The 18585-nt window shown below is 44.3% G+C and overlaps 1 protein-coding gene across 1 annotated transcript in view; it reads right to left on the reverse strand.

The window, feature by feature from the left end:
* Positions 1 to 6985: 6985 nt before the first annotated feature.
* Positions 6986 to 18585, reverse strand: part of CDC42 (cell division cycle 42) — a 41936-nt gene continuing 30336 nt past the window's right edge. The window contains exon 6 of the mRNA XM_030222116.1: positions 6986 to 8506. Coding sequence (XP_030077976.1) covers positions 8417 to 8506 — 90 coding nt within the window. The 3' untranslated portion in view covers positions 6986 to 8416. The remainder of the gene's footprint in view (positions 8507 to 18585) is intronic.

Below are 18585 nucleotides of genomic sequence, written 5' to 3' on the forward strand. Positions count from 1 at the left end.
CAAGTTTTCAATTCTGCAACTGGATATGAGAAGTTTTGATTTGCTAGACAAAGATAAAAAAAAATTTTAATAAATCTACATTCTAAGACACACTTTGACAGCCAGGGTAGTAGCAGTATATTGTGTCCTGCAAAACATTGCTAGCTTTTTCTATGCAGCATCTGATGTGTAAGGCAAAGTTACTGAAGAGTAAATGGGGCACAAGCTCTCAAGGTAGAGTAAGACTGGGATTTGGCACACAGTAGGATCATCACTTCCAACCATGTGCAATGCTCCAGCTTCAATTTCTATTCTTTAGGTGCTCAGAATATGAATAGCTAGCTGACATAAGGAACCATTCTTTTTATTTGGATTTTGCTCACATCTTTTTCAGTAGTAGCTCAAGGTGAGTTACATTCAGGTACACTGGGTATTTCTCTGTCCCTGGAGGGCTCACAATCTAAGTTTGTAGCTGAGGCAATGAAGGGTTAAGTGATTTGCCCAAGATCACAAGGAGCAGTAGTGGGATTTGAACCAGCACCTCTGGATGTCAAGACCAGTGCTCTAACCACTAGGCCACTCCTTTTATTGGGTGAGAGCAGATTTCAGACTAAATGGACATTACTATAGAAAGGAACATTGTTTACACGTAAGTGGGTGTTCTCGAAAGAGTCTGAGTCATGTGACCACAGCATACAAAAGGCTTTCAAAAGGCCTCCCCTTACTTATGTGCAAGAAACTCCATATAAGGTAATGATGTGGACGATCCCAATGAAAAGCAGCCTGGGTCTGTATGGGTAGTAAACTGCTATCTTCAGAGAAGATCTGTTACAGGTAAGGAACTGTTCTCTGAAGACAAGGTTCAAAGTATCACAAGTGCAATTTCCTACTTAATGGCTGTCTTCAACTGAAGGTTCAGGAAACGCAGATAACAGATAAGGACTAACTGGTCTGCCCAGTTTTTCTTCAGTTTGCCATCAATTTAAGTGTGACCCTAAGAGGGTCTGTCTCCCTGCTGTCTAGCTGCCCGATTTGGGCTCCGTCCTGAGTCTGACATCACATCTGCGACCCTGTTAATTTTCTTCTTAACTGGGCTATGGCATCTGCACCATGAGCACATGCAAAGAGCAGGAAGTATTCCTTGGAGCAACTCCATTCTGCTAATTATTTTTTCTTGGACACTGCCCTCTTGTAGGGACTCTTGTTTTTCCTCTTATTCATGTCTCCCCTAATGCAGTTCTCCTCCATTCCCATCTTCTGAAGCTGTTGTCCTTCGCATGTCCTTAGCTCCAACACTACTGAACACTCCTCTTCCAAAGTCCATTTTTGAGGCTGTTTCTAGTGTCCCTTCTGATGAAGAGTCTGTAGGTGGTACGTTTTGCTATTTCTCTCTGTAATTCAAGTTCAATAAAAGGTAAGACCACTGCCCTTTCAGATCTACTTAATTCATCTAATGCTAAAATACTCTGCTTGACTGAGAAAAGGCTGAGCCCAGATTACTCGGCCTGGTTTTTCTGTTTTTATCAGCAGCGTAGTGCATAGAAGAGCGGGTGTTGCTATGTTTGTTGTCACTACAGTCCTTTCAATTGAGCTTATTACAGATTACCTCCCTTACCCAGAACTATTTTGCTGCACTTAGATTTTCAGACCCTGTTGCATATCCTCTTTCTATATCTTCCCCGTCTCACCTCTGCTCAATGGGATAATTTAACTGAAACACTAGGGTAAGCAACAGACACCTTAGATAATCTTCTCATTGTGGGGGACTAATTTTCATGTTGATGCTCCAACTAGATTTTATGACAAGCTATTTATGTCTTTCACTTCTTGGGGATCTGTCTTACTCAGTGTGTACCTCTTTCAATCCATGTGACCGACCACATCCTGGACCAAAGAAGGTTATCTCGCCTAGATACCCTTATGTTTCCTTCCTGTTTCCTCCTGACTTTGGCGACCTGCCTTTAGAAGATCAAGTCACACTCTGGAATTCTACTCTCTGTGCAGGTTGCCCAAGCTGTATCAAGTCAACCTTTTGCTCGCAATTCTCACTACACAGGTAAGCAATGGCTTCAATGCTGGCCTTCAACTTCTTAAAATGACAGACGCCATGCTGAAAGACTACAGAGGAAATTCCAGCCCTGGCTACACTAGCTCATTATAAAGACTGCTACAACTTCTACCTTAACTCTATTAAACATGCAAAGAGTAAATATTTTTCTTCTGTAGTTCTTTCATCAGTAAAGAGACACCTTACTTCTCATTCTACTTCCTGGGACCCTCACTGTCCTACAGCTAAAGACTTGGCACATTTCTTCCATAAGATTCTGACTTTTCAAACTCATCTACTATGATAAATTTGACCACTTCAGTTCTGTTGTCTTCCAACCCAGCCCCCTTTCCTAATTAAAATCACTTCAGTCTGGTGATTTCATAAACTTGCAATACTGCGTCACATTCAGTCTACCTTGGTCACTTTACCAAAGATAGTGAGTACTAGCCATCCAACTACTTGCAATTTGGACCCCACCCCTTCCCAATGGCTTTCCCTTCATCATGAACTCCTGATTATGAACAATTAACAGAGAACAGTTTACAGACAGGTGTTGTACCGCCCCCTAGAGGAATGTGATTGTTTGCTCTATACTTATTCTTTAGATACTGCCATTTGCTCCAACTATCATCTCTAACCTTTGCCATCTCAAAGGTCACAGAGCAATTTGTATTCCAACAACTCACTGATTATTGGTAAATATCACCATCTACACCCCCACCAGTCAGGGTTCCATAATGGCCACAGTTGTGAGACCATTTAATCTGCTTTAATAAGTGATCTATGTTCTACCATTGATCAAGGTGATATTTCTGTCTTAGTTTCCCTTGATCTTACAGCAGCTGTCAACTATTCCTTGCTTCTTTCTAGGCTCTCCCTTCTGGGGATAGCTGGAACAGTTCATTGCTGTTTTTCCTCTTCTTTTTCCCTTGTGAACTCTCTCTTTTCAGCTAGTTTCCCCATTCTCTCTGCAGTCCCCCCAGGTCTCCATTTTGGCTCCCCCATTTAACTTACTTCTTAGCCCTTTACCAATACTCATGCAGGATCATGGTTTGCATGCATTCTACTATGCGAATGACGCGAGTGTAAGATTAGGAGAAAAGGAGTCGGTAGGAAAAACTAAGCTAAACCATGCTGTCTTTGATCTTCCATTGGCCAGAAGAAAACCATCTTATTCTTACTCTAAGATAGTAGCCACTTGGCTTTCAGGTAAGACTGCTACTCCCTCACTTGCACCACAAATTAATGTTGGTCAGTCTAGTTTCTTCGCAAAAACACTTTGTATTAGTTTCGAACAAGAATCATCCTTTAAAGAACAAACTGAATCATTGACAGAGATTACTTTCTATCATTTCCACCAATTTTGTATTATCAAACCAGTCTTGGATAAAAGATCTCTGGAAACACTTCTCTATGCCTTTGTTCTCTCGACTGGATTACTGTAATGCAGTTTATTCCGGTCTCCCAGCAACTTCACTTCGTTGATTGCAAACTATACAGAATACAGCTCTCCAAGTTCTAACTCGCTCTCAGCGTTATAAATGTATAACTCTGCTTTTTATTCATTCTCATTGGCTTCTTATACTTTATTGTATTCCGTTTAACATAGTAACATAACATAGTAAAGGATGGCAGATAAAGACCTGAAGATTCTGACCCTTACATTTAAAACTCTTCATACTGGGACTCCATCTTACCTAGTGACTCTTATTACACTTTATGCTCCGCCTAAAAACTTTCAATCTTTGAATGATCAGCATCTTCACATTCCGTCTCCTACAACCTCTTTGCTTGACTTAACAAGGAATAGTACCTTCCCTATGGAATGCTTTGCCATCTCAAGTGAGACTTGAACTATCCTATCTTAAATTTCACACAGTTCTTAAAACATTTTTCAGAAAGCATTCAATATTTTAACAACCTGCAGCACTGTAGTGAGAGTCCACTAACCCTCCTCTTTTTTTTTTTTTCCTTTTCCCTACTGGAATGACTGTTGGCTGTCCTGAGATTTTTGGCATTCCTTTTCATACTCTATTTTAATTAATTGTATTTGATTGTGAACCGCTCTGTGATACTTCCAGGAAGGGCGGTATAGCAAACTGAAAAATTATGAACCTTATCAAATTTACCACTTAACCACCCATCTACCTGCCCCCAACCCAAAATTTACCCAAATTCACTTGTCCAAGAGTGGGTTGTTTCTATGCTTCAGTTCTTCTTGTCAAGCACATACCTTGGTGACCCTAATGTTTAGCTTCACCTCAACAATGGCCAATGGACAGTGCCAGGGTCATCTTGTAGGGAATGGAGCATCTTCCACCGTGGTATTATTGCTGAAACTTGGAAAAGTAGAGCTATTTTGAAGCTTGCGCAGCTTCCCAAAGATTTGTACTAAAATCTGCTTAAGGTCAGTGCATACTCATTTTCAAAACAAATCTTTGCTGTCACTGCGATGACTCCAATGAGAGAATCTGTTTGACTTCTGGGCCTGCCCCTAGATTAGGGATCCACAGATGTTGAGAGTCTTTTCAGTCACCAGCACTGGATTAAGACATGACAAGTTTCATGAAGCCTAACGCCAGCTTTCAGGAGACGAACTTTGGAAGATCACTGGCAAAGAAGGCTGGGATTCTATCCAAGTCAAAAATGATTTTGGAACACCGAGGTGCAAATCTCACAGCTGGTGTTGTGGCCTTGTCCCAGCCATTTGTAGCAAACTGTGGCAGTGTGGCTGGCGGACAGACTGGGAGGCAGATACAGTCAGGGTGCAGTGTAAATCAAAAGAAGACTATTGCTGAACAAAATAGTGGTTTGTTTATATCGCAGACTCTGAGCTTAACATAGCAACACACACACTAACAGTGGTTTCACCTCTCTTCAGCGGTCTTGTCAGGTTTCTACAGCATAGTTCAAGTCACTCATACATAAATCTAAGCCTGGCTCTAGTTAGGACACTCAGGTCTGAGTCTTCACCAAGAAATACACTCTTTACCTTAGTCTATTCCTTCTCGTCACCCCTGGATATTTACTCTTAACATGCCTAGCACTTGCCCTTAACTTTGCGGCCATCTGGAAGATCTGTTCCCAGCACTGATAGTGTACAGCACTGCACCTGCAGCTTGTGCTGTACACTAGCACCATCCATCCCACTGACTGGGTCCCAACTTACCTCTGGGCGAGTCTTCCACTCAAGTTATTCCCCGGTGATTTCTAGGTTACCAAGGCCACACCTCTCAGGGGTCCCACAGTTCCTAGAAAGCACCCACAGACCTAAGCCACCAGAATTCTTAGTCAGTCCAGGACAACAGAACCAATAAACTAACAAGGTTTACTGTCACAAAATTTGAACAGTGAAACATATAAGGCAGATAAAAAAGTAACAGGCAATAACAGGTAACTGAATAAGGATAAATATTAAAACTGTCTAAACACTTTGTCACTACCTGGGTAGCGCCTAGGAAACTTCAGCAAATTAACTGCTCACAAGCCTTGAACAGGGTCTCAGGACAGAGATGTTTACCTCTGTGCTCCCATACTGAGACTAAAGATTTCCAGCAGATTCAATCAGAGCCGAGAGCAAAAACACTGAGGGGCTTCTGACCAACAGCAGTGCAGATTACTTCTCCTCAGCTTAGATGGGAAGAAGAAACTGTCACTTCTGTAGCAACTTTAGAAAGGACACCATATACTGGCCAAACATTGGAAATGACATTATAAAAAATAACTATACAATTTACAAGCAGGAAAATTCTCTGTTTCGCCACAACCCCTAAGTGCAATCCTTGGAAGCAGGGCCACTCCTTGTTGCCATGGGTCTCCCCCACAGGTACTGAAGTCCAGCCAACACCTTGAGAGGATTTCTTCACTCCTGGTCCTCCTCCAGGAGACCTCTGTGTTCAGAGACTCACTCCTGGAGACCTCTTCCCTTGAGGCCTCTGACCTACTCTGCTCCAGGATATTTAGCCACCTCCTAGCCTGAGCCCCACCCCTCTGACATGGCAGTTTACCACCACCTGTCATAAGGTGGCTTAACTGCAACATCAGTGAGGAAGTGTTATTGGGGACACCTGTCGCTATACCACTCACTCACCCCCCCCCCCCCCCCCCCCCCCCACAATCCTTATGTTGATCAGTAATTGATATCTTCTGGCTGCACATGGAACACAGCTTGAAGTTGCTGGCCTGACTTTCATGGTGAGGAAAGCTGCCAATTCTACACCAAATGAAGAAATTTCACCGGCACTTAAGTCAGACAATTCAAAGAGGTGAAAACATTTGCCTTGGTGGCCTGTCAGCAGCGCCCAACTGGGGAAAAAAATCAAACTGGTAAAGTAGATTTAAAAACCCTAACCACTACACAGAACAAAATAAAAGCCTTGGGTAAGAGCCAAAAGACCTCTAACAAGGGGATACTAATAGCAGGGCAAGTTTTGGTAGGAGAGCCAATATTAAAATACGAGGCAATTCCTCTGAAACACTGTAGGACTGCATAAGAAGCAGTCTAGGGACTCAGCAAGAGGAAGAGAGTTCAGAGGCCAATACAATATGGAACCAAAAGCAAAGGGTAGCCCTTCTAGAGTGCTCAGTCTGGTGCCAATGCATAAACATGTGACCCAATTGGTGTAACTAGGTGATCCAGTCTGTCCTCAGAATAGAGGAGAAAAAAAAATCAACTGTCACTACTCTAGTAGAAATTCCCAGTTCAGGAGAAAGCTGTCAAATGCAGTGGTTCCCAAACCTGGTCCCCCAGCCAGTCAGGTTTTCAGGAAAACCACAATAACTATTCATATGAGAGATCTGCATGCACTGCCTCCACCGCATGCAAATCTCTCCTTAGTATTCATTGTCGATATCCTGAAAACCTGACTTGCTGAGGTGCTTCCAGGATCAGGTTTGAAAACCAGTGGTCAAATGGAAAAAGAAAAACAGCTGGAAAATAAGACCCCAAAGGCAGACTTGTGAATGTATTTTATGTTTTAATACATCTGAAAAGAATGCATATACAAAGAACAGAGACATGAAACAAAGCATTGCTTCAACACTAGAAGGTTATGAGGATCAGGAAGCTGGGAAGATGAAAGATTCCCTATATATTAAAAACAAAAATAAATTTGAAAATTCATAAACAAAAAACAAGGTTTTAGTAAGATTTCTATTAACACTGGAGTCTACTGTAAAGTTTCCTGCCCGTGATCTCCAACACTGAACTCCTACTCACGGATGTGGGGTTGCTTGTATGCATAATGCAGATGAAAGGGCTTTCCTTTGCCTGGTCCCTATGGTGTAGCATGAGCACGAACCCTCCCCAAATAGTCAATTCCTATTGAAGCATGGCTTCCATTATCCATTGTCCCCCACAGAGAAGAGAGGGGGCAGCGCAAACTTTCTGTAGGGGAGGGATTTCATTGCCAGCATGCTCTTCCTCCCGCAAGTTCATTAGCTGGCTGCTGCCACCACCACAGTCTACTGGTAACCTAGCCCTATAATGTAAACTAAAATTTCTGCAGCCAACTGGTGAGAGGAAGCAGTTTTAAAATCAGAACCCAGATGATCCTTGCATGAAAAAGGGGCATCTGAAAGAACCAAGAAAACTATTCTCAGAGCAGATGCTCAAGTTCTGTGGGGGCATTCCAGTGTGGCAACCTAAAGGGTGAGCACCATCATGTCCTTCTGAGGCTGCAAGGCAAGGTCTGAGTGACTCGCCAGAGAGAATACAGAAGACGAGGAAGGGACAGTCGCATATTCCACAGGGAAGGGTCTACCACTCTCTTAGAAAGTGCCCGACTGGCACAAATCATTTTCTAAACGCAGCACTGAGGCTCGACATTTGCTCCTTGGTTGTCATGCTGACAAAAACATCATGTAGTTAAAGCGAGGACTCTCAGATCCCTGCTAGCAGGGAAAAGAAAGGAGTAAGGGGGCAAAAGACTGTGCTATTTACAAACATATTAAAGGAAGAAATACCAAATTCATGTCTGAGGATGGGTAAGCACAGATGGATCAGATAAAACATGGGTCTACAATTTGCTAGAGGATGAATCATCAGCACAAGCATGCCTTGCTTTTAACACGAAAAAAATTAGAAACAGTCAACAAAAAAAATAAAAACAAACCTAGGCTGATCAGTGTTTTCTGACAATAATCGTTTAGAATTAACTAGTCCTTAAACTGACTTGTGAGAGGCGCACAGAGGTGTTCTAACCACACAATGGATATCACGTGTGTTTCAAGGGGAAGGTAGAGGTGCAAGGTGGGGGGGAGGGGGAAGAGAGGAATTGGTCATTATTGCTAAAAACCAATTTGTCATTTTTTTTCTTTATAGTTTGGTTTAAACATTTTTTTAGTAGGATGCAGACACCAGCTTTGAAGAGGGGAGTGAAGGGATGCTCATAGCAGCACACACTTGCGCTTCTTCTTCGGCTCCGGAGGTTCCAGGGCAGCCAGTATCGCCTCATCAAATACATTCTTTAGGCCTTTCTGAAAAGGGTCAAAGAGAAAAAGGGGCTGTCTCATTGTTTAGGTTATTACAAACGGAAAGGCAAATTAAAACAATTAAGGCAGGATGAAATCTACAGGAGGGAAGAGGAAAAACAACTTTCATAAAACAAAGCAGCATGTTCAATTCACCTTAAAACAGGTTACTGATTTGCTCCAACAGTGTCTCGGTGTGTACTGGTGTGAATCACATAACACACACTTAGGCACTTCCTAATTAACAGGCAGGTGCTAAATTCAGAAGAAAAAGGAAACGAGCATAATCTGGGGAAGAATGCTGGGTCCACAGCAAAACAAGAGGGAGACCTCTATGAGGGTCAAAAGCAGAAGCGTAGAAGACAACATGGGCTTCCAAGCAGGAAGTGTTGAGCAATACAAACTTTATTGGTATTGCTCAACACTCCCCGAGTGGAAGCCAATGTTGTCCTGTACTCCTCTGCTTCTGGAGAATCATGGGCCCAGCCACTTTTGAGAAGTTGCTGCAAGTCCACTGAATGTGACTACTTCTGAGTGTCTTCTCAAAACTATATATTTAGTAATTTATACTAAATGTTTACAAGTAGGCACTCAGAAATCAACCATAGTGCTGGACACATCTTATTCTAGTACATAAACAACTAATGCAGCTCTAGTTACTTGCACAAAAAAAAAACAACCTTTTAACACAATGGTTTCAAAATTCAAAAGCAACCACAATTTTGTTTTGTTACATTTGTACCCTGCGCTTTCCCACTCATGGCAGGCTCAATGCGGCTTACATGGGGCAATGGAGGGGTTAAGTGACTTGCCCAGAGTCACAAGGAGCTGCCTGTGCCTGAAGTGGGAACCCAACTCAGTTCCTCAGTTCCCCAGGACCAAAGTCCACCACCCTAACCACTATGTGCAAATATCAATTTTCATAAAGGAAATGTTAGGATTAGTGCTTTATTCATTATTAAACCCCTCACTACTGAGTTCTCTTGTGTCTGAATAGATGGTACATAATACTCAATGCTTCCAAAAGACAGCAAGGCAGCACAGACAAAGGATGGATTCAAGATCTAAGACGCTTCCCAAAATGCAAGCCATAAAAAAAAAAGTTTTGCAAGAAGTAACAGCAGAGGCAAAGTCTTACTTCTTTTTTTTTTTTTTACCACATTTCTGAACACAGCCATATAAAAGTACACACAGCTAAAGTAACAAAAATCCCACAGTAGACATTAAAGAATAGAGAAATCCTGCATGTTCTAGAAACATTTCAGAGTCCTGATATAAGCCAGACTCTGCTCAAATTTCATTCTCTGGTCACAGAACACAGCAAAAAAATGGACAAGTCAATTTAAGCTCTAAATAGACTATTAGATTCCAAAACCTTTTCCACCGAACCCAAATTCCACAGTCTTTAGGATCTGACACAGCAAGAAGTAGGTGCTTGTTAAGAGTCCACTTAATGTTCTGAGATCACTGAAATAGATATTGGGGTATGTAAACTGAAAGCTAGCAAAAAGTTGACGGAAGATTTATAGGAAAGACACAGAGGCTTTAAAACATGATTTTTTTTTATTCTCTCTCTGTAAATGGATATTCTACAGTAAGGAGGGAAGAGGAAGCAGCTTCAAGAGGGGAAGGAGAGGACAGTTTAGAATATACAGCACTTCCTTTTTGGCTGAGTTTCCGGAGGCTCCAGGGCAGCTAGGATAGCCTCATCAAACACATTCTTCAGACCTCTCTACAAGACAGAGGGGAGGAGAGAGAACAGCAGCTGGGTTAGAGGGTTAGAGAGAAACAAGCAGATCCAAACAGAGCACGAAAGACAAAGAAGAGCTGAATTCAAACAAACTCCAGTCAGAGCCCAGAACAGGAGGACATCTCATTATTAGCAGCATGCAAAGATACACTGAAATGGACACTAGAGAGAGCAAAGTGTGAATGTTTGTTACTTTATGAATACATTCAAAACAAAGATTTAAATAAGCAGGATGCAATCTTAGTATTATAGAGCATGTATGAGGCCACGTACTGAGAACAGTGTTACTGGTGCACAAAGGACTGTGTACAATGCTGGAAAAGCCAAGGTTAATGCACTATGTGCCAAACCAGTTACCCAATGTTAGCATTTTTTTTTAGAATACGCCACACAAGCAATTTTAGAACATTTTCCAACACCCTCTCAAAACAGTTCTGGTAATGTCTGCATTTTCTCACCTTCAGACTTAGGGCCAATGTACAGAAGTCCCCGTTAAAAATCACATGTGTTCAGATCCTCAGTACAACCTACCAATTTGGAAATAGTGAGCAATGCTCAAAAGGAAGTTGCATGTAAATGAGCTGCACAAAATTTCATCAAGCAGCTCGGGAGGGAAAGCACCTAGCACATGCGCAGCACAGTCTCTCAGTAACAGTCCCTGTTCTACACACTTGCTACGGCTGGTGTACTCTTTCCTTTCTTCTGCAGTACTTGCTGGCTCCACTGTCCCCGTCTTTCCCTTGCAGTGCTCTGGTGCTGTACTCACTCTGCTGCTCCCCAGTATCTCTCCACACTCGTCCATCCCTACACCCCTTCCCGTGCACTCCGCTCCATGGATAAATCCTTCTTATCTGTTCCCTTCTCCACTACTGCCAACTCCAGTCTTCGCGCCTTCTGTCTCGCTGCACCCTACGCCTGGAATAAACTTCCTGAGCCCCTACATCTTGCCCCATCCTTGGCCACCTTTAAATCTAGACTGAAAGCCCACCTCTTTAACATTGCTTTTGACTCGTAACCACTCGCCTCCACCTACCCTCCTCTCTTCCTTCCCGTTCACATTAATTGATTTGATTACTTTATTTATTTTTTGTCTATTAGATTGTAAGCTCTTTGAGCAGGGACTGTACATAAGTACATAAGTAGTGCCATACTGGGAAAGACCAAAGGTCCATCTAGCCCAGCATCCTGTCACCGACAGTGGCCAATCCAGGTCAAGGGCACCTGGCACGCTCCCCAAACGTAAAAACATTCCAGACAAGTTGTACCTAAAAATGAGGAATTTTTCCAGTCCATTTAATAGCGGTCTATGGACTTGTCCTTTAGGAATCTATCTAACCCCTTTTTAAACTCCGTCAAGCTAACCGCCCGTACCACGTTCTCCGGCAATGAATTCCAGAGTCTAATTACACGTTGGGTGAAGAAAAATTTTCTCCGATTCGTTTTAAATTTACCACACTGTAGCTTCAACTCATGCCCTCTAGTCCTAGTATTTTTGGATAGCGTGAACAGTCGCTTCACATCCACCCGATCCATTCCACTCATTATTTTATACACTTCTATCATATCTCCCCTCAGCCGTCTCTTCTCCAAGCTGAAAAGCCCTAGCCTTCTCAGCCTCTCTTCATAGGAAAGTCGTCCCATCCCCACTATCATTTTCGTCGCCCTTCGCTGTACCTTTTCCAATTCTACTATATCTTTTTTGAGATACGGAGACCAGTACTGAACACAATACTCCAGGTGCGGTCGCACCATGGAGCGATACAACGGCATTATAACATCCGCACACCTGGACTCCATACCCTTCTTAATAACACCCAACATTCTATTCGCTTTCCTAGCCGCAGCAGCACACTGAGCAGAAGGTTTCAGCGTATCATCGACGACGACACCCAGATCCCTTTCTTGATCCGTAACTCCTAACGCGGAACCTTGCAAGACGTAGCTATAATTCGGGTTCCTCTTACCCACATGCATCACTTTGCACTTGTCAACATTGAACTTCATCTGCCACTTGCACGCCCATTCTTTCTTCTATGTTTGTGCAGCGCTGCGTATGCTTTGTAGCGCTATAGAAATGCTAAATAATAGTAGTAGTAGTAGGATCCACCTTCCTCCTGCACCTTACTTGCCTTTCCTCTGTCCCCAATGATTTCGCTTGGGAATCTCCTTGCTGAAAGGCCCCCCCCCCCCACACCTACCTTTCCTCAAAGCTGTTCTCTGATCTTCGACACTGCTTAATATTGTTAAAAAAAAAAAAAAAGTCTCCTTGCTAAAAGCTCTCCCCCCCTCCAAGCTGTTTCACTGCCCCTCTAAAACTGTTCTCTGCTCTCCAACAAGTTTTGCTATTGAAAAATGCAAGCAGACTGCTCCTCCCTGAGGTCTCTCCCACACAACAGTTCCAGACCAGACGGAAAATTCTGCACATTAGAAGTAGGTGCTCCTTTCTGTGCATCACTCAGAATCCTCATTTTAATACTAATGAGCTCTTTGTGATACATTTGCATCTGATTATAGTTAGATGCTACCCCAAACAGTAAAAACCACGCAGAGCCCCTTTCTGCATTAGATGCTGAATAGCGTGACCACTAGACTGACTAGAACCAGTTTAAACCAGACACTACTAGCATAGTAAGCTTTGAGCATCAACCCCTTAGTTTCTGAAAAACCTAAGTTCTCTTACCTGATAATTTTCTTTTCTTTACTCAGTGACACTGCTCTGAACCAATGGGTGTTATCCCTTCATATCAGCAGCAGTAGAGAAAACTGAATTTGCCAGTGACATCACCTGCATAAAACCATCCAAGATGCTTCCTAGGAGCAACCCAGTATGCATCTGCCCAAGCAGCAGAAGATCCCTTTGTAATGCACCCATGGCCCATCAACCACTGCAGCTGCAATGATAATTAAGTGAGCAAAACACCAGAGTGCCATGCGCTAACCTGAATATACCAGGATTTGGCCATATCATGGGAACCCATACGGCTGCCAATCACAAAAGGAACAAAACATTTTTTTTGAAGCACTGAAAGGAAGCACAGAGGCACACCCAAAATCCCAGCTGACAGAATCCCTGACTAAAGAAAAGAAAAATTTCTCCTCTCTTAGCAACAGACCCACTGTTCTGAACTAATCTGAAGCAGATCTATTTGGTAGGGGAAGACAAGGCCCACCCAAATGACAACTCTGCCAAAGTCCAAGCAGGCTCTAGCCAGCATGTCCAACCTGTAGTGCTTAGCAAAGGAACAAAGCGACGACCAAGTCACTGTCCTGCAGATCTCCTCAGGGAATACCACACAGGCCTCCGCCCAGAAAGCAGCCTTGAGCCCTAGTAGAGTGGGCTTTCAGCCCCTGGACAATTCTTCCCCAAAGGGAAAATGGTAATACTAGAGGTCATGAATTAAAGGAGCATCTCTGCTTTATGCTGGTGATGCCACCTTGAGGGATTCATTTTCTCTACCTCCACCTGCTGGTAGGAAGGAATAACACCCACTGTGGTTCAGAACAGTGGAGCTGATGCTAAGGAAGGAGAAATTAGGTCCTACCTACTAATTTGCTTTCCTTTAGTCCCTCCGGACCAGCACAGAACTGATGGGTTGTGCACGCCTTCCAGCTTGTGGATACTGAGAACAATGTTTCTTGCAAAAGACAATAAGAGCCCAGCTCAGCCCTAGCAAGTCGCAGTATATCAGTAACAAAGCAATAAGGAAGAAACCATCGGTGCCCCGCTGGGTTTCACAACCACTCACACACAAAGTAAATCAAACCGTGCTGGAGAACGGCCAACACAAATAATTTGTGAAATTAGACATCTTTGTGTATGTCAATTTGTTTTCTTTGAATAATTCTTTATAGTTTTACTTTTGCTTGTTGTTGTTTGCAGTAGAGCACAAAGAGAACAGGAAACACTACCCACCTAGGGAGGGAGCTGGGCCAGTCTGGAGGGACTAAACTAAGGAAAGCAAATTAGCAGGTAGAACCTAATTTCTCCTTCGTTAACATCCCTCCGGACTGGCCCAGCAGAACTGATGGAAGTACCAAAGCAGTCATTTAAGGGAAGGACTAAGAGCCCCGCCGAAAGCACTCACCAACCAAAAATTGCATCCCAAAGCACCTGTAGATCCACTGTAATGTCTGACAAATGAATGCAAGGAGGACCAGGTGGCCGCTCTGCAAATATCCACAGAAGCAACCAAGGAAGCTTCCACCCAGAAAGCAGCCTGTCCTCTAGTAGAATGCACTCTCCATCCAAAACCATCTACCTTTCAGAATGTATGCGGAAACAATCGCCTCTTTAATCCATCTAGCCAGCGGAGCCTTAAGATTTCACCAAACCTCTACAACCACCAACAAGCAAAACAAAGACTGTCCAATCAACAAAACTCCTCCGTTCGTCGCACATACTCCTTCAGCAATCTCCTGACATCTAGCTTATGTAATCATTTCTTTCCTCCGAACCCCTGGAAGCTCTCAGAGTTGGAAGGACCAGAGACTGTTTGACATGAAATGCCATCAAAACCTTTGGCAAAAAGGAGAGAACCGGCCTCAAAACTACACGATCCACTAGGAACTCCAAAAAAGGGTCTCTGCACAACAAACCCTGTAACTCCGCTACACGCCTCACCGATGACAGATACCAAGAACACAGCCTTCAAGGTAAGGTCCTTAATTGAAATCATGCCTGATGGTTCAAAGGGAGGACCAGGTTAAAATCCCAAGAAGGAAACAAAGGCTGTCTAGGCGGACACAATACATTTGCTCTTATTTTAGGAACCAAATCACATCGGGATGGCTACTCAAGGGCTTACCCTTCACACGCCCCCGAAAGAAGTCAAAGCCGCCCAGCTGAACCTTAAGCGACGCCAAAGCCGATCTTTGTCCAAACCATTCTGCAAGAAATTCAGAAACTGCAGCACAGAATTTTGCAAAGGAGGGACTCCACGATCCTCACACCAGGCCTTGAAAATTCTCCAGACACGGATATAAGCCAACGAAGCAGAGCAATAGCGCGATCATAGCATGGTACCAATCACTTCCGCCAAACATCCACGCTTCCTCAACCAAGCCCTTTCAAGATCCAAGCCGTAAGACAAAATCGAACTGATCCAGAATGACTATCGGACCCTGAGACAGGAGCCCGACCAACTCTGGAAGTCGAAGCTCAGGCGCTACGAGAAGATGCCCAAGATCTGCATACCAGGGACATCTTGGCCAATCTGAAGCCACCAGATTTACCAGACCCGTGTGGCCCTCTATCTTTTGAATGATGCCACCCAGAGGTCAAGGAGGAAGCACGTACAGAAGGCCTGGTGGCCACAGACAAAGCAACACATTCAAGCCCTCGGAGCACCATTCCTTTCTGCGACTGAAAAAGAAATGCAGCACCTTGGCATCACTGGCCGGCCCCACTTGCGAACTATCAACTCAAACGCCTCCAAGCTGGGAGGCCATTTCCCCCAGATCCAGGGTCTGCTGACTGAAAATCTGCCTGCACATTGAGGACCCCCATTACATGCGAGTACGAGAGATCCTTAAGGTGCCTCTGTGCCCACAACAGAAACGTAGCCTCCTCCTGCGCCAGCCTGACACTCTTCGTACCTTCTTGTCGATTGATGTATGCCACCAATGTAGCATTTTGTCTGACAAGACGATTAATGGCTTGCCCTCGAGGAGGCTCAAACTCTGCCCGGCCAAAAGCGCCTGGTATCACGCCCCCAACTTCTGGAAGTAGAATACCCCCAGCCAACAGACCTTGGCCAGTCCTCCGGAAGCCGCGACGCAACTAGCGTCTCCTAAACTCTTGACCAGCTTATCCAGTTCCTCTCCAAACAGGAAAGAACCCTGAAAGGGAAACTCACTCAGCTTGGACTTTGAAGCCGCATCCGCCAACCAATCCCAAAGCCAAAAAGTTCAAAGAGCCGCCACTCCTAATGCCATAGGCTTAGCAGATGCCTGAAGCAAATCAAAGTGCATCAGACAAGAACGCCACACCCATCTCTATCTTAGCCACCTCCTGATCGACCAAGGAAAAATCATCTGAATCTCTATCCAAAACTCACTCAGACCACTGTAAGAATGCCCGTGCCACCAGCACCCCGAAGACGGCTGCCTCTACTGCCAAGGCTGAAACATCAAATGAATGCGGTCCTGCAGGTCCTTGAGAGACATGCCGCCATCCATCCGGACTGTATACTTCTTGTCACTGCTGATACTACTGCATCCATGATTGGAGGTTTGAGCCAGTCCTTGTCCTGCTCCAGCATGGGATATAGCCAAACCATGGAGCGAGCCAGATGAAAAGGAGCATCTGGGCCACCCCATTCTGCCTGAACTATATCCCTTATGTCCTGATGCATTGGGAAAGATCTGCCAGACCTATGGACCCTTTTCACTAAGGGATCCACTTTGTGCTGAACCACCATCTCCTTTACTTCTTCAAAATTTAACGTGGATGACAGCAGAGCAATTCATTTCTGTAAATCCTCATTGAGGAAAACCCTAGCTACCGACGGGTCCTACCCTGGAGGCAAGTCCTCTATGGAAAGAGAGGCAGCTTCCTCCCCATGAAATTCTTCTTCCATATCCAAAATGTCCCCATCACCCAGGGACTCTGACTCTACACCCAAAGACATCTCCTGATCCTCCCAGGAAACTAGGCCTTTTGGAGTCCGCAGAAGGCCCCTGTGCATGCTCAGCAGACAAAGACGACTGAAGAGAGGTGTGTCTGAGCAAGTACACATTATACAATCGCTAATACAAAGTCTGGAGGGAATCCACACTCAGGGAGCCCTCCTTGCACTCCAGACGGCTCTGCTGGCCTCTGGCCTGCCTCACAAGGAATGCTCCAGGTTACCCCAAAGCAGCCTGCGATTCCAAAATGGCTGTGCTGCCTGCAAAAATTGGCCCCGACTTAGCACTCAATCCTGGGTCCAAAGAAACCCCCATGCCAGAAGAAGCAAACGAATCCCGTGCACCCATGTCGGAGGGTTCCCAAAGCTCCAATTCCAATTCAGTACATATTTTACATACTCCAGCGGCACTGACCCCCCCCCCCCCCCCCCCCCCGCTGACACAGCGCATCTACAGAGCTTCTCCACCATTGCTGCCCTGCACGAGCAGCCGCAGCTCAAACTCTAGGGGAAACAGCCACCAAAACAGAGAAAATTTAAAGCAGCAATGTGCTGATCTTCCCCTGCCCTGTCTCTGTTCTAAAGCACTCTTTTTTTCAAGATAGCATGGCTGCTCCCCACAGTTCTACTGCACCCTTTCCTTGAAGGGGCATAGGGTAGCCCTAAAATTCTTAACCTTGCAGCTATAAAGCAGTCAAGGCAGGCTTAGGGAGAGAGAGCAGAGGAGGGACCTGGCCACCCGAGTATGCACTCCTCGAGGCACCAGAAACCCCCTCGGGTCTCAGCCTCTGCCAGCAACTAAACCTTAGCGACGCACAAAGAAAAAAGCAAGAGCTAAAAGCCTATTTTTTTTTAAGCAAAGAAAGAAAGACTGATGGGCTCACCAAATCTTTCCTGGAGACTGAGAATACCAAGATTTGCTAGGGCTGAACTGGGATCTTATTGGCTCTCATAAGAAACATTGTTCTACCTGCTGGAAGGTGTGCACAACCCATCAGTTCTGCTGGGCCAGTTCAGAGGGACGCTAAGGAATGAAAACTTTAACACAAATAGGACCAGCAGTGGTTTGGGGGTGGGGGTGGGGGAGGGAGGGAAATCACAGATCAGAGTATGTGCACCATGGTTACTCTCAGGTCAGTCAGACACAAAAATAACAAAAGAGAAGATAGCAAATACCGAAAATAAAAAAAGCCCATAGGCACTATCTTACAAAGAATGTGTCAGGGAGGAAGCAATCTACAAGACACTACTTACAATGACAAGATCATAAAGACTCATAATAAATCAAATTGGGGAGAAAAACCTCAGATTGCTCACTCAAAATAACTAACCCCATACAGTCAACATCTGAGTAAATAATGAGCTTCCACATCACAGGTTTAAAAAAAAAAAAAACTTCCCCCCAATTTTTAACACAAACTTGCTCATTTGCCTCCAACCCATACCAGTGAACAAGAAAAATTTCACAAACTAAACCTTTTCTCACCAATTTGATTGATTATGAGTCTTTATAGTCATTTTAACTATTATCTTGCAGGTTGCTTCCTCCTCGACATATTCGCTGGTTTGTCACCTTCTTGGCTACTCAACTCTAGAAGTAGTATGTTCTTTGTAACTCATTGGAGCCCTATAAACTCCAAGTGCCAAAAATTATGATCCTTCTATTGCTTTTTCCTCTGTTAACTGGGACAGGTCCGCAGGATTTGTTT

Source organism: Microcaecilia unicolor, chromosome 13, assembly GCF_901765095.1.
Source record: "Microcaecilia unicolor chromosome 13, aMicUni1.1, whole genome shotgun sequence".
Lineage (NCBI taxonomy): Eukaryota > Metazoa > Chordata > Amphibia > Gymnophiona > Siphonopidae > Microcaecilia > Microcaecilia unicolor.